Source organism: Falco peregrinus, chromosome 2, assembly GCF_023634155.1.
Source record: "Falco peregrinus isolate bFalPer1 chromosome 2, bFalPer1.pri, whole genome shotgun sequence".
Lineage (NCBI taxonomy): Eukaryota > Metazoa > Chordata > Aves > Falconiformes > Falconidae > Falco > Falco peregrinus.
The window spans coordinates 73,804,308-73,817,781 of NC_073722.1; the positions used below are offsets into that span (position 1 = coordinate 73,804,308).

The following is a 13,474-nucleotide window of genomic DNA, read 5'->3' on the forward strand; positions in this document are numbered from 1 at the left end:
CCAAGTGAAACAGAACCTTGCATCTTTACCTGCATAATCTACAATCCTGCCAGACCAGGTCAGAAATACTTCCTCTTACACAAAAATGAAAAGTAAAATGAAGGGAATAGGATAAGGGAGAGACAAAGCCTTTCATATAAAATGCAAAACATAGTCATTTTCTATGTAACTTCATTATTTTGTTTACATTCAGCTGAATTCTTTTAAACTAAGTAAGCTTATCACTGTATTCCTGAAGGAAAATTTGAGAGGCTGCTCTCAAAATAAAATCCTCTAGAACATTCCTCTGCAAGTTCTTGGTAAAAATTACAGAGCATTTCACTTGTCTCAAAAAATGGTCTATTATACAAAAAGGCTTGGGAATAACTCTAAATCCTGAACTTCTGCTCCTTAAATCATTGGTTTTCTCTGGTAATGGTGAGAGCAGAGTGCTCTCTAGAGTATTGCATAACAAGAGCCCATAAACTAGTAGGAAGCTGATAGAAAACCTTCAGGAGAATAAACTAGGTTCTCAGCAAGTATAAAGAGACATTGTGCCATTGCAGTGAGTTGATTCAGTTAATCTCGATGAAGTTTTTAGTAAATCCAATTTTCCCTCTGAGACAGTGCTTTGCTCCCTGTTCATATAGCTATTTTCCAACATTGGCGTGTTCTAGCGAGGGCAAAGTTTGAAGGAATAGCAATAATACCAGGGCTGAAGAGAAAGAAAATGCAGTTGTACAGAACAGCACAAAAGCTGAGCAAAGACTATATAATATATCACTCAGACTGGATGAGGTAGGAAGGGACCTCTAAAAGTCATCTTCTTCAAACAGCCCCCCGCCCAAGCAAGGCCACCTAGAGCCGGTTGCCTGGTACTGTGTCCAGATGGCTTTGGAATATCTCCAAAGATAGACACTGCACAAGCAACCTCGGCAACCTGTGCCAGTGCTCAGTTAGCTGGGTGGCCCCCAACATGCTCTGCTGCATGGGGTTGTTCCTCCTCAGAGGCAGGACTTGGCACTTCTTTTTGTTGAGCTTTGTTGAATATATAATGATAGATGACTGGGGAGGAGCCAAGTCAGTGGGGAAGAGCAGTAGAGCAGCAGGACCAGTGGGGGCATGAGTGATACCCAAGACCACAACACTAATGGTGAGGACCAGTTGAAGTGTTAGGCAGGCAGAAAGCAAGACCTGTGAGGAGTGGATTGAGAAGCCAAGGGAAAATATGGAGGGAGAGAGAGAGAAAACCCACTGAAAAGGAAATCAACATCTTCTGTCCAACTGGCAAAGAGTAATTTTGAAAAGCAGCACAATACAGAACTTTTCCCACTTAGTTTTCTGAGATAAGCAAGTGGAAAAGAACAAATTCAGAAGCCTGGCACTAGATTTCAATACGACTGAAAAAAACCACAACTCCACAGTCTGAATCTACAAATTTGCTTCAATCTTTAAACATAAATACTCGGAGATAATAGATGTTATCTGAGCTATTCATGCCTGAATGAGTAGTTTAGAACCAGAAGCATTTGATTTTAGTATAACACACAGCACTGCATGGCAAAGATCACTAAAAAGTCTCTGCCTTCTTAGTGGTCATAGTATATTGCAGATTCAGTGGGTATATTGGGTAGTAAGAGAAAACGTTTCAGTGCACTGGACGTAGTTTTTTGTTTAAATGAAGGGCTTGAGTACTGAATACCCCCCCTCTCCCCTTTGCAGTTTACACACTTTTGTATTAATTAAGCTTCTCCAGTTACATTGCAGTTTTACCCTCAAAATTGTCTCTTGTAATAAAAAAAATCACATGTATCTTACAAATACAAAAATAACGTGTATAAATACACACACACATACACTGATTTCTCTAATGAATGAATATAAAATTAAAAGGGCAACTGTGAAATTCTACCTCTATGTTATGGAGTCTCAAAGGAGTATCTAGACTGGTCACTGCAACATGGGGAAAAAAATAAACAATTGAAAGCCAAGTTCAAGACCTGAGTTTAAATGATATAAGAAGCACTGACAATAAGTTTCAAACTACCTTTAAGGAAACAATTAAAAATACTTACATTTTGTGACTATGACAGTAATTATAGCGCTATCTTAAAACCTATTGGCTTGGTCTGTACTAACTCCAGTCTACAAATGATGACAGTATTTTCCTCTAATGCTTCAAAAATTGCAAAAGGTTAAAACTTGTTAATAGAATCTAATCAGAACATCAGAGTCAAGGCTGAAAGAAAACACAAAGTGACACAGTGGACCAAAGCTACTTGTTAAATCTGCAGAGTTTTTTACTCTTTCAGAAGAAACAAGCAAAAGAAGTCCTCCCTGTGTCAAACAAAATGGTTTATAAGTTTCTTAAAAGAGTGACTTGTATTTTTGCACCACAGGCCTCTTTTTGCCTTAAGAGCCTTGGCAGGTCTGGAGCCAGCCTGTGTGCTTGCAAATCTTTCCTCTAGCAGTAAAGAGTAAAGAAAGAGAAGACTACACTAGAACGTGCTTGCTAACCCCAAACAAAAAATCCAGCACTATCAAAGCAGTAGTAATCCTCAGTTCATGCAGCTTTGCTCCTGTCAGTGCAGGATATGAAAGTATCTTTGACTGTATGTTTTGATAACAGAAATGAGTACCTTGTCATGTTTTAAATCAGCAGCTGAAAGACTTCTTAAGTGAACATGACAGTATTTGAAATGTCCCATGCTGCCACACTTAAGATATGCCAATCACAATTAATAGCAACAGATTTGCTACTCAAAACAAAAAACCCCAACCCGATCCTGCAGAGTTTATCTGCTGAATGAAGAGCTGATGAGTGAAAACAGAAGCAAAATTATCACAATAGCCAGCCTGTCAGTGGAAATTACTTTCATTTGTCTTTATTCACAAGGGTTAGTAAACAATAATGCTTCAGCTAATATAGTTTTTGTTATGTTCAAATTGAAAGTGAAACACTATTATAAATAGATCTCTTTTTTTGCACTGGATTCCTGAGGTCTTCTGAGTCTTTATGTTGAAATTCATCTACATTTCATATATTATGGTATCAACCCTATTAAATTTGTGCCATTTTTCCTTATAGCAAATGAAGGACTGTCCTGCTTGTTGCTTGAAGGAGAGATGTATCTATAGCTTTGCCTCATTCAGTAGGAACCAAGTGAATATTTTATATTATTCTAATGGATTCTAAAGAGTTGTGCTGAAAATCCACTTGGTAGGGTGGTAAGATATCTCTCTCTCTGTGTAAATGAATTCCTCTTAACTTCCAAGATCTGTGAATTTCTTTTTCTGAAGTCCCACAACTGTTTTGGTGCTTCCAGCTTTCAAATCCCACCAGGGAGTTTTAATAATGCTGAGTTGAACCTGATGACGCTCTTACAGTGGGGAGTGGATGCAGATCTCCTTGAAAAAAATTATTTTTATTTCCTTTTTACAGTAAATTCTGCTTTTTTTTTTTTTTTTTTTTGCCATCTGGTCCCTCTTCTTTTCATCTAATTTCTTCCTCATCTCATGCTTAATTCAAGGTTTTCCCCTAAGCCTTCCTCAAGTGCTCATTTTTACTGACTGGTCAAAACAACCTTTTCTTTGTAAGCTAACTGAGCATGGACTGAAGGGCTCCTTTGCAGGCTACCACTCTGGACCAAAGACTTAGGAAGCTTTGGCACACCAGGCAACACAGGCTTACTTGGGTGGACATAATGCAAACAATTCAGATAATAATTCATGAGATTGAAGTGTGCGGTTAAATTACTTTGCCTCCTTTAAAACTTTGCTGGGCAGTCTCCTATAAAGCTTTTAGAGACTAATGATGTTGGAAGTACAGCAGGGATGCTAAGGCTAATACCAAGCAATAAACGTATGTAAAATTACTCACATTCATGCAGTAAAGAAACTAATCCACAAGTTTTAACCTAACAAGCAGACAGATATAATGAGTCTAGCTCTGTAACGGACCAACTGCTCTCTCACAGTTGGATTCCCTAAATGGTTACACTGGGAATATTTTGGACAGAAAGAAAACTTTATAAACCCACCCACATACATCCAAAAAACTTTTGTAGCTCTTAGCTAACTCCGAAGTCTTTGGTTTTCTTTAGAAAAAATCCACAACAAACATGAAACAATCTTCAGCTTTCCTCAGCTGGCCATCACTGCTCAATGAAACGATAGTTTCAAAAGTAAGGTCTCTAGGTCAATGTGTTTAAAATCATACCTCTTGTAGAAATTCTCAGCTTCAGCTTTTCTTCTTTCTTTTGGGATGTTGTTTCATATTTTATTTTCATGTATACCTTTAGCTTTTATGGATGTAATCTGATTGTTTCTAACAGGGAATAATGTAATTTCTAAGTTACAGATCAAAAAAAAATACATCTGGGAGTTTTGAGGCTGCATGCAGTGGCCATGGCTTTTTGTAGAGCAGATGCTCCACACAATTACAAATAGGTATACCTGGGGTGCAAGTAGTGACTGATGAACAATTACATAGATATGCCAGAAGGTATTTGTTTCGTTTTGTTGTCAAGCGTTATTACCTAAATCTTCTTTGTTCTCATATGAAGCTGTGCTTTCTTATTCCACTTTGCATTACAACCTTAATTTGTAGGCCAAAATTTTAAGTAGTGTGTAACAAGCCAAGATCTATAGCCCCTGATGTCTTTAGGATGCATGGTTAAAGCTCTGCCAGAAGAGGTAGACTGTGAAAGACTTGGGAATATAAACAGAATTGGGAAGAGCCTGGGCTACACCAGATGCTAGAGGGGATTGAAAAAGCATCCATGGAGACCAGAGAAGGTTGAGTCTAAACATTAGACAGGAAAACTGAGATAAATAAGAAGAGAGAGGAAAGAACATCAGATGCAATAAGACCATTTAGCACTGGTGACTAGTTCTAAACTTAGTTCAAAAGTCAAATCCCAACATTTTCTGTCTGACTGCATAAGAACATAGCACTCGGGTTAACTATGACCAATTCTCCAGCAGATGATGAGAAATACTTCTTTTTCCCAGCAAAACATCATCTTCCTGTAATTAGACAACTACAAATCAAAACAAGCTAGCATGTAGTGCTTCGAACTTCTCACAGTTCCCACACTGAGTAGTCAAGACTCTTAGAATCCTTATAGCACAAGGCTTTGTAATGCTTCCAGTCCCTTGTGGGCTGTGGGAGGGAGGCAGGGAAGAAGAAGGTCTCTATAGTAATGGGTAGGATATATAGGTTTTCCCTCTGTCTCTTACCTTGCTGCACAAAGGATCCATACACAAACCACATGGAGTTGTAGAGGGTTGTGGAGGTCATGGATCCCATCTGAAGACGTGGGGGGTTGAGCCAGTTCAAGAGGTAGACCAATAGCCCTACTAACAGCACAGTGCCAGCTATGCATGCCCACAGGGAGAGGTCAAATGGTGCCAGGCAAGCAAACATGTCCACTGTCTTCTCTGCCTTTCGAAGCAGCACGCCCACTGAGTAGTCCATGTAACGTGTTGTGAAGTCCACCACATTTTCTCTCTCAGGGGTGATGGTTAAGGCAGAAATCCCTATATCAGCTCTCTGAGGAAAGAGGGAGAGAGAATAACATGCATAAGCTGGAGCTTCAGTAAAGATCTTTCCTCCGTGATTTATTAGCAGCTAAATTTATGAAGAAGCAGATGCCAAGGCCAAAATCTAAAGCATCATCATGTGAACACAGAAACGTGAGTAAGGCTTGACAAGAATAGCTGTACCACCTATCTTAGTTTCTGTAAGCAAATCTCACTTGGTGAACTCGGGCACATTAGCTCTCCATATTGTTATTTTCCAAGGAATCAAAATACTGCAAATACAGATAATAGCTGGAGGAAACCTACTTCTGGTCATTCTCAGCTTGGCTTTCTGAAGCCATCATTGTCATAGTGGCAAAAGGCAGACCTTTTGATTAACATTTCCAATTACAGGAAATTAGTTGCTTGACAGAGCCACCCGATACGCAAAATTTTGATGACATGATGATTGCGACAAAAGGCCACTGCACTGGAGGCACTTGAAATTCTGAAAAACTTCAATTTTAGCTGCGGAGTCTGAAGTGCAGAAGAGCAGATATTTCACACAGTTCCTTTACTATTAACTCCTCTATATCCTCCTGCTAAGCAGTTCTCGATGTCAACCTGTCCTGCAGCTACCTTGGACTTGCTTTGTGCCATTTACATTTTTTATAATTTGAAGAACCCTTTTCAGATGAGAAGAGAATGAACAGCATTCCTTGATCTTATAATTATATTTCACAGCATGTCTGGGTATTAGGTCTCCGGAGACACCAGGTACAACTACAGCAGGTGTTATTTTACTTTTCAGAGGTACAATTAGAACTGCAGTGAAAACAAGAAAGGGTATTTAAAGCAGACACATTATCACCATATTAAAAAGACCAAATAAAAAAAAGACTTTAAATTCTAGATATTTTAATATGAAAAAGAGTGCTTAAAATACTTTAAGCAGCTACTAGTTTGATTTAATCCATTCCTGTTCTGTCTAAAGCAGTATGTGGTCCTTTGGAAGGGGGTGAGGAGAGAACAAAGACTTGAAAGTAGAATGTCAAATTTTATTAACTCTCCCGAATTTCTTTCTTCTTGTCCAAAGAAGGCAGAGATTTCTAGCTCCTTAGAAATGTGATGAGAAATATTAAGTGGGAAGCTATGGCCACTGAAACTGATTAGAATCAAATTTGCAAATCATCTGGGCTCTTTTATGCCATCTGCATAACACTGCAGCCCATGGTACAAACATACCTTTAATCACAGTGCACTTCAGACTTCAGTTTTAATGATGCTACTTCAACTTTATATTAATTGTTCACTGGTTTGAGAAAGTAGCAGAAGATAGCTGGAGGCTTGATGATTTGGACAAAAGCGCATTTGAAAATACTGTTTTGCTTAAAAGCCATGAATTAGAGCTTCAGCTTTAATTTAGGGGTTAGATACTCTAGTGTCTTAAGTGAAGCAGTGTTGATGTGCACAGCTGAAAGCATGTCTTCATGAATTCACTTCATGTCCCTTTCTAACAATTTTTTGTGAGTGATGATTTAACTGTCCTTTGCACATGGGCAACAGTAATCTCAGTCAGTAATCCAAGCAAAAATTTGATTAGAATTGTCCATGGAAACATTCAGGTTGTCTGAGTCTTTATCCTCTGATAATAAAACTTCTAGTCAACCAGTGACTTGAGTGATTCACAGTATCTGCTAATGGTTAAGTCCTAGCTCCAGTGAGCAAGTTGCAAATCAGCCATCATTTGAACTGTTTTCCACAATTATGAATATAAATGTATTTTTAAAATAATTTACAAATTTAAAAGTCCAACGCTCTGTACCAATTGCTGTCAAACAGGAAAATATGGTTATATTTAATGAATAGGGTTGTTTTGGTTTTTTTCCTGAATGTATATCAAAAAGTGAAATTGGAATTCAGGGTTAAAGGAGGACACGTGGAAACACAAAGTCCTAGACTTACCCCCTGCTGTTTAACTTTAGCTGTGTTATTAAGTAGCAGCATGTTACTAAAATACTTCCTTATCACACTAGATTATTGTTATATTTGTAAGATGTTTAAAGATTCTCCACTGAAAAGCAATACATGTAATTAAAAATACTTTTGACAAATAATAGATCACTGTAGGACTGAACAACTAATAGATTTTTTTCTCTGCCTTTCCCCCCCCATTTTTTCAAAGGGAACATTTCTCCATGAAATACATTGAAGGGCACTGCATGAAAAAGCACAGTATGTGGTAGTTGTAGAAATATTGCTTCTATTTTACATCTCTGGGGAGCAGCCTCTCCAAATTTCCCAGCATTATGGTTCAACTCTGGTTGTCAGCCAGCTATGACAGAGGAACAATGTTGCCCTGATGGAAATGTTGCATTTCCTTTGTCATACTGCAGCAGCAACTGTGATATAATTATGTCTTGCAATTAAACAGTGGTAGTAAAGTAAAAAACAGAACGGAGAGAGATAAGTCCTGATTTCTCAGTACTCCTGTGTTAAGCTGTTTAAAAAAAAAAAAAAAAAGAAAAGTTTACACTGAAATACGACAACTCATATTCTTAACTTACTAAATTGAATCATAAACACCAGTTTACCAGAAAACCGTTTAGCACAAAACCAAGCTTAAGCTTAACAGTTGATCTACTGACGGTGAGTGTCCTTAACTACATATAGATTCTGTCAACTTTTATCAAAATTGGAAAATGCAAAAAAATGAAATGCTTGTCATTAACGTGTCAACTTGGATCCGAGAAGACATCAGCTTGAAGAAGTTAAGGTTCACTTAGAGTTTCTGAAATAGAAAGGCAAATCCATGCAATTATGTCAATATTTAGATATAAAGCTGCCAATCTGAATTATAAACATGTAAAACTCTCCACTCATTAAGTTTTTGCAGTGCCAAAATCAACCAACTATCAGCATCTTGGATATCTAACACATTTCTGATGAATGAAAATGTGACTCCTGAAACTGACTGAAAAAAAACGGCAGAGGGCATTATTTTTCTTTACGTGACCTGCTTAGAAATTTATGTTCCTTAAAAGCAGTTCTCCTGAGGTCATTGTAGAGCAACATTACCAGAATCAGAAAATCCAAACTACATGACCAACTGGATCTGATAGCATTGTTACTGGTGTCACAGAACCAACTCCATCAGCAAAGCCTAGAAATCCCTGAAATGTCCCTATGGTATTGCTTAAGCAAGCACATCTCGTACACACAGGAAGCTATCTGAGATGATTCCTGTGGTTCATGATCAAGAACAAAGAAAATAAATGAATCTACTTAAAATTGCTCCTGTGAGGCCTTTCATTTTATCCATTTTCAATGTTAAATCAAGTTTGAACAAATGCTGGAAGCAATAAACCATAGCCCTACAAGTTATGCAGTTATTAATATGGACATGCAAAAATTAATTAGAGAGACATTTTTGCTCAAGTTAACACACATACATTCAAATAATTCTCCTTTTACTCGGCTATTATTTTTTCTAGTCACTTTGTCCTTCCTGTGTGCTTTCTTCCTTCTTATGCTACTCCCCTTAGGAAGGTGCATTAAAAAAAAAGAGCCTCATAAGTCTTGCAGCTTCTCTTAGAAATGTTTAGGCATGTATTTAGTTTTCCTTTTCTGATGAATCTAAGTGGAATCAGGCAGTTCTCCCTATGTCATTTACTCTGTGATGGCTCCTCATTGGAAAAAAAGTACTAGCAACCGGGGGTAGCAAGGTGAAATGTGGGAAATAATGGTTGATGGATATGAATATCACTGAGAAGTCCAGAGCCATGCTGGAAAGCCTACTGTCCTCCCCCAGAAGCAGCATTAACCACATCTCTTGCCTGTCACACAGGCTCATCCCTCTGGTAATGTGGACTTCAGGGCAACTAAAGGAAGTGCTGTGAAAAGACAGATAATTAACCGCAAGAGAAAGATTTGTGGTAAAGCACTGCTCCTCTGAGATGGTTTTAGCCTCTCCACAGAAAGCTGTTCTCTGAACTGATCCTGTTTGCATGCTGAAGCTCTGTGGGATGCACTAAAGGCTCTGGTCATTTGACAGGAGAGGGACAAGAGCACTGGGTGCTTCTCTCAAAGAGCATTAATCCTCCATAGACCTTCTGGTTCAGGTGCTCAGCAAACAGAAAGCATTGCAAAGCGTGGTTACATTCAGCTTATTTTGACAGGCGGTGGTGTATGGAGCAAGGGGGTACCTAATGTGGGTCTTGACAATCAAAGGAAGGGAGGTTTGAATTAGTTTCCAAAGTCAAATTAAAGACCCGTTGCTTTTACTTGCTGATTCCAGCTTCTATTTTAGCAGCCAACAGGGATCTTGTTTTCAAAGCTGGAACAGAGTGAACTTGGCATAGTGTCAAGTCTGTGAGGCCAGCTGTGGACCTAGGTCATGTACTTGGCACTGCAGGGTTTCTGCCCTGCACTGCAGCTCAAGCAGGGCTGCTGCAAATGAGAACAGTCCAGGACTGCCCTCACTGACACCAGGACCTGCATCAGAGCCCGCTGCATGGTGAATCAGGTTAATGCAAACAGTATATGCTGATCTTGAACACAGAAAATATGTGCTTGCTACAGCAACTGCCAATTCATATGGCACATTTTCTGTAGTAGCCACAGACATCCTTTTTAATGAGATGCCCTCTGCAACTATCCAGAAAGAAGGTTGTAGTGAGGTAAGTGTTGTCTCTTCTCCCAAATAACAAGCGCTAGGACAAGAGGAAACGGTCTTGATTTGCACCAGGAAAGGTTTATATTGGATATTAGGAAAAATTTCTTTACTTGAAAGGGTTATCAAGCACTGGAACAGGCTGTCCTGGGAAGTGGTTGACTCACCATCCCTGGAGGTACTTAAAGGACATGGTTTAATGGTGGACTTGGCAGTGCTAGGTTAATGGCTGGACTTGATGATCTTAAAGGTCTTTTCCCACCTAAATGATTCTGTGATTCTATTTGCTCAAAAAGAGAAGGGAGCTATTTTCCATTACCCTTGAGTAGGACTTATCTTTCACTAAATACATGGTTTCCGACTCATTTCTGGCTCATGCACTAACAGGCAAAGAGCACTCCCTCTGTTCCTGGATTTCCTCCACATCTTGGTCAGACTATCGTGTAAGATGTGGTTGGGAAAACAAGGAAACACTGTGTTTTAAACAGGTTAGACATTTAATTTAAAATTATTCTCTGCTCCTCTGCTTCCTCTTACAAAGTTGCTAAGCAGATAGATATCTGAGTTCTGGGAGCAGAACACAGTTCACAGTAAATAAGAAATCAGCCTTTCAAGAACAGCTTGTACTTGGTAAGGGGTAGATATGCGCTGGCTGCTTGCCCAGAGGTTCTCTTTTGCCTTAAGAGAGACAAAGAATGGGAGAGAAGGACACAGTGAACCTTTACTACTAATTATGTAAGGGGTAAGGAAGATAAAAAAATTATACACTGCCATAGCATTGGGAAAACATACTTTCTGAATTCCGAATGCAGCTGTGTTAACACTTCACGCTTTCTAACTGTACAGGAAGATTTCATATTCATTAAGACTCATTTACAGCAAAATTGAGGCAGACTGGTAAATCTGTTCCACTCATGATATCTATTTACAGTTCAAGATGGTTACCATCTTAAGTGTAGTATTAGAGTTATATGAGTCCCTGCCTACTAAGGGGACAAGGACACTATACATATTTTTCAGTGAACCATTTGATTTATTTCAGTTGTTATGAGTTCTGCCTTATGAATCATTCATTCCAAATAAATAAAAGATGTTCCAGGCCCTCTTCCATCTCCAGAGCCATCTAGGACTAAGACCCCTTCAGCTCGTGTTATGCAGTGGCCAGCTGAGTCCTTTGCTGAGTACTGTAGAGAGCAGGGTATAATATAACATCAGATTTAAGGAGCAGAAATAATGGTAAAAATAAATCAGTAGGCCATTGTGGTGCTACATCTCATACTAGACAAGGGACTTTTAGTTGTTAAAGTTTAGAAGATGGAGGAAAATATACTTTTTTAAGTGACTGCAGCTTACCATCTATGATCACAACATTCTATCTTCCAGCTACATAAAGGCATAGGGAGACGGCAGAGGAGGTTTATCTCTACCATGTAGATGTAGGAACCATGCCAGGAGTATGGCACGTGTGGCTGTTTTGCAGTCCAACAGACTTCCTGATACTCAGGAAGGCAGAAAAGGTTAAACCTATCTCTAATTTTTTTTGTCACAAGGATTGGGTTTTTTGGAACTTTTTTCCTTTTATTTTTTTTCCCCTTTACTGCAAGACTTGTTTTTCAGCATTTTTCTAAATTTTAGCTGAAGTATTTAATGATTAGGTCCTGTATCTGACCACATTAGTCCTTATTCTTTGCTGAGAATATCAATTAAACAACACCTGCAGATTTGGAAAAGCACTTCCATAAGCAACCAGTAAGTTATATGCGTGAATATGTACTGCAGTTATTTAAGGAAAAACAGCAAGTGTAGGTCTCTATAGCTGTAAAATCTGCCTCTACAGGTTAACTAAGAACAAATAAAATATGTATGTTCATGGCACAAATGAGACATCAGCAGAATAGAGTCTGCATAGCCCTTTCTCGCAAGATGATAAGATGCTAATGGGGGAATAAAATGGCACAATTATTTGGTTTAATTTATTTATGATACAATATTGAACACAATGTAAAATTAAGTAGACTAAATGGTTTATTAATTACAGAATACAGAATATACTACTCTTGATTCGTATGTCTACATAATGGGTTATTATGTATCAATAAAACATTTCCTGTTGATTATATACTTCATGTATTCATCACACCAACATTTTTCTAAGTGCTATATATTATTTATGTAATATATCACTAATTACTGCAATACCAATTTTTCCTCTTTCAAACAGCCTCTTCAACTCATTTGTGTCAGGTCTTGCCAAATTAATTAGGATGCTGTGCATCCCATTATTTGACTATATTCAGATTTCATACTGCTGTACTTTCGTTGGAAAAAAGAGATTGCCCGGCTGCTTGAAGAGTTGCCAGCAAGTACTATTTCCAGCTTTTTCTTTAATGCCCAATGCACCTGGGCATACTACAAATGCTGGCGACGGGCAATGAACAAAGTGCTATCAATGACTCATGAAAAAAAGGTTACTGGCTGATGCAAACATAATATACCAACCTTACCTTAAATACGAGTTCTCCTATCAGTCCGTTCCATGACCCATCATCCTGAGGACTCCCATACTTGTGATCGGGTGCAACATAAATTTCGTATTTAAAGCCGAGGTAAGTAGCTAAGGCTTCCAACACGTCTATTGAGAAACCTTGATACTTCTTCGGTTTTCCCAGAACATTTTCAGACACCATGACAAAGGGCTCTTCCTAAGTAGAAAACAAAGGAGTCAACTGTTAGTAAAGCAATTACATGTCACATTTGAGTGCTGTTTTACTGAAAAGTAAAGGAGGAACTATTTAAATCCTACAAGACTTTGGCAGTGGTGCCTCCTGCATTCTGCAAAATAGTATTTTATTATCTGTTTCCTTCAACTGAGAAATTTTATTCTCTATTATGTATTTCAGAAGCAAACCTCCTATTGTAACACTGCAACTGAAATGCTTTTTGGTGATGCCTTCTGACCGCACTTATGCCTGGCAGAGCAGACACACACTACATGTCTGTCCATAAATATGGAGGATTCTACAGTGCTGCCAGTTTCCACTGACTGGGAAAACACGGAATCTCACAAACACAGCTACTAATTCACACTGTCAGGAATGAAAAACATGGCAAGATAGGCCATACTGCAGAAACATGCATTTCTCTTGTCCTTCTATTATAATCTGAATATAAACTAGTTAATTTTAAATACTTCTATCCAAAAAGTATGCATTTGATTAGTTTAAGAAGAATCAATGATGGGACTTAAGTCTGTCCATAAGAACAACTGGTGAATATTCATCAAAAAGATGACCATAAGAG

The 13,474-nt window shown here is 38.4% G+C and overlaps 1 protein-coding gene across 1 annotated transcript in view; it reads right to left on the reverse strand.

Moving 5' to 3' along the window:
• The window catches only part of GRID2 (glutamate ionotropic receptor delta type subunit 2), a 730,229-nt gene that overhangs the window by 129,929 nt on the left and 586,826 nt on the right, over window positions 1–13,474 (reverse strand). Inside the window, exons 10-11 of the mRNA XM_005232525.3 lie at window positions 12,679–12,876; window positions 5,221–5,533 (exon numbers count right to left, since the gene is read on the reverse strand). Of these exons, the coding sequence (XP_005232582.2) occupies window positions 5,221–5,533; window positions 12,679–12,876 (511 nt within the window). The remainder of the gene's footprint in view (window positions 1–5,220; window positions 5,534–12,678; window positions 12,877–13,474) is intronic.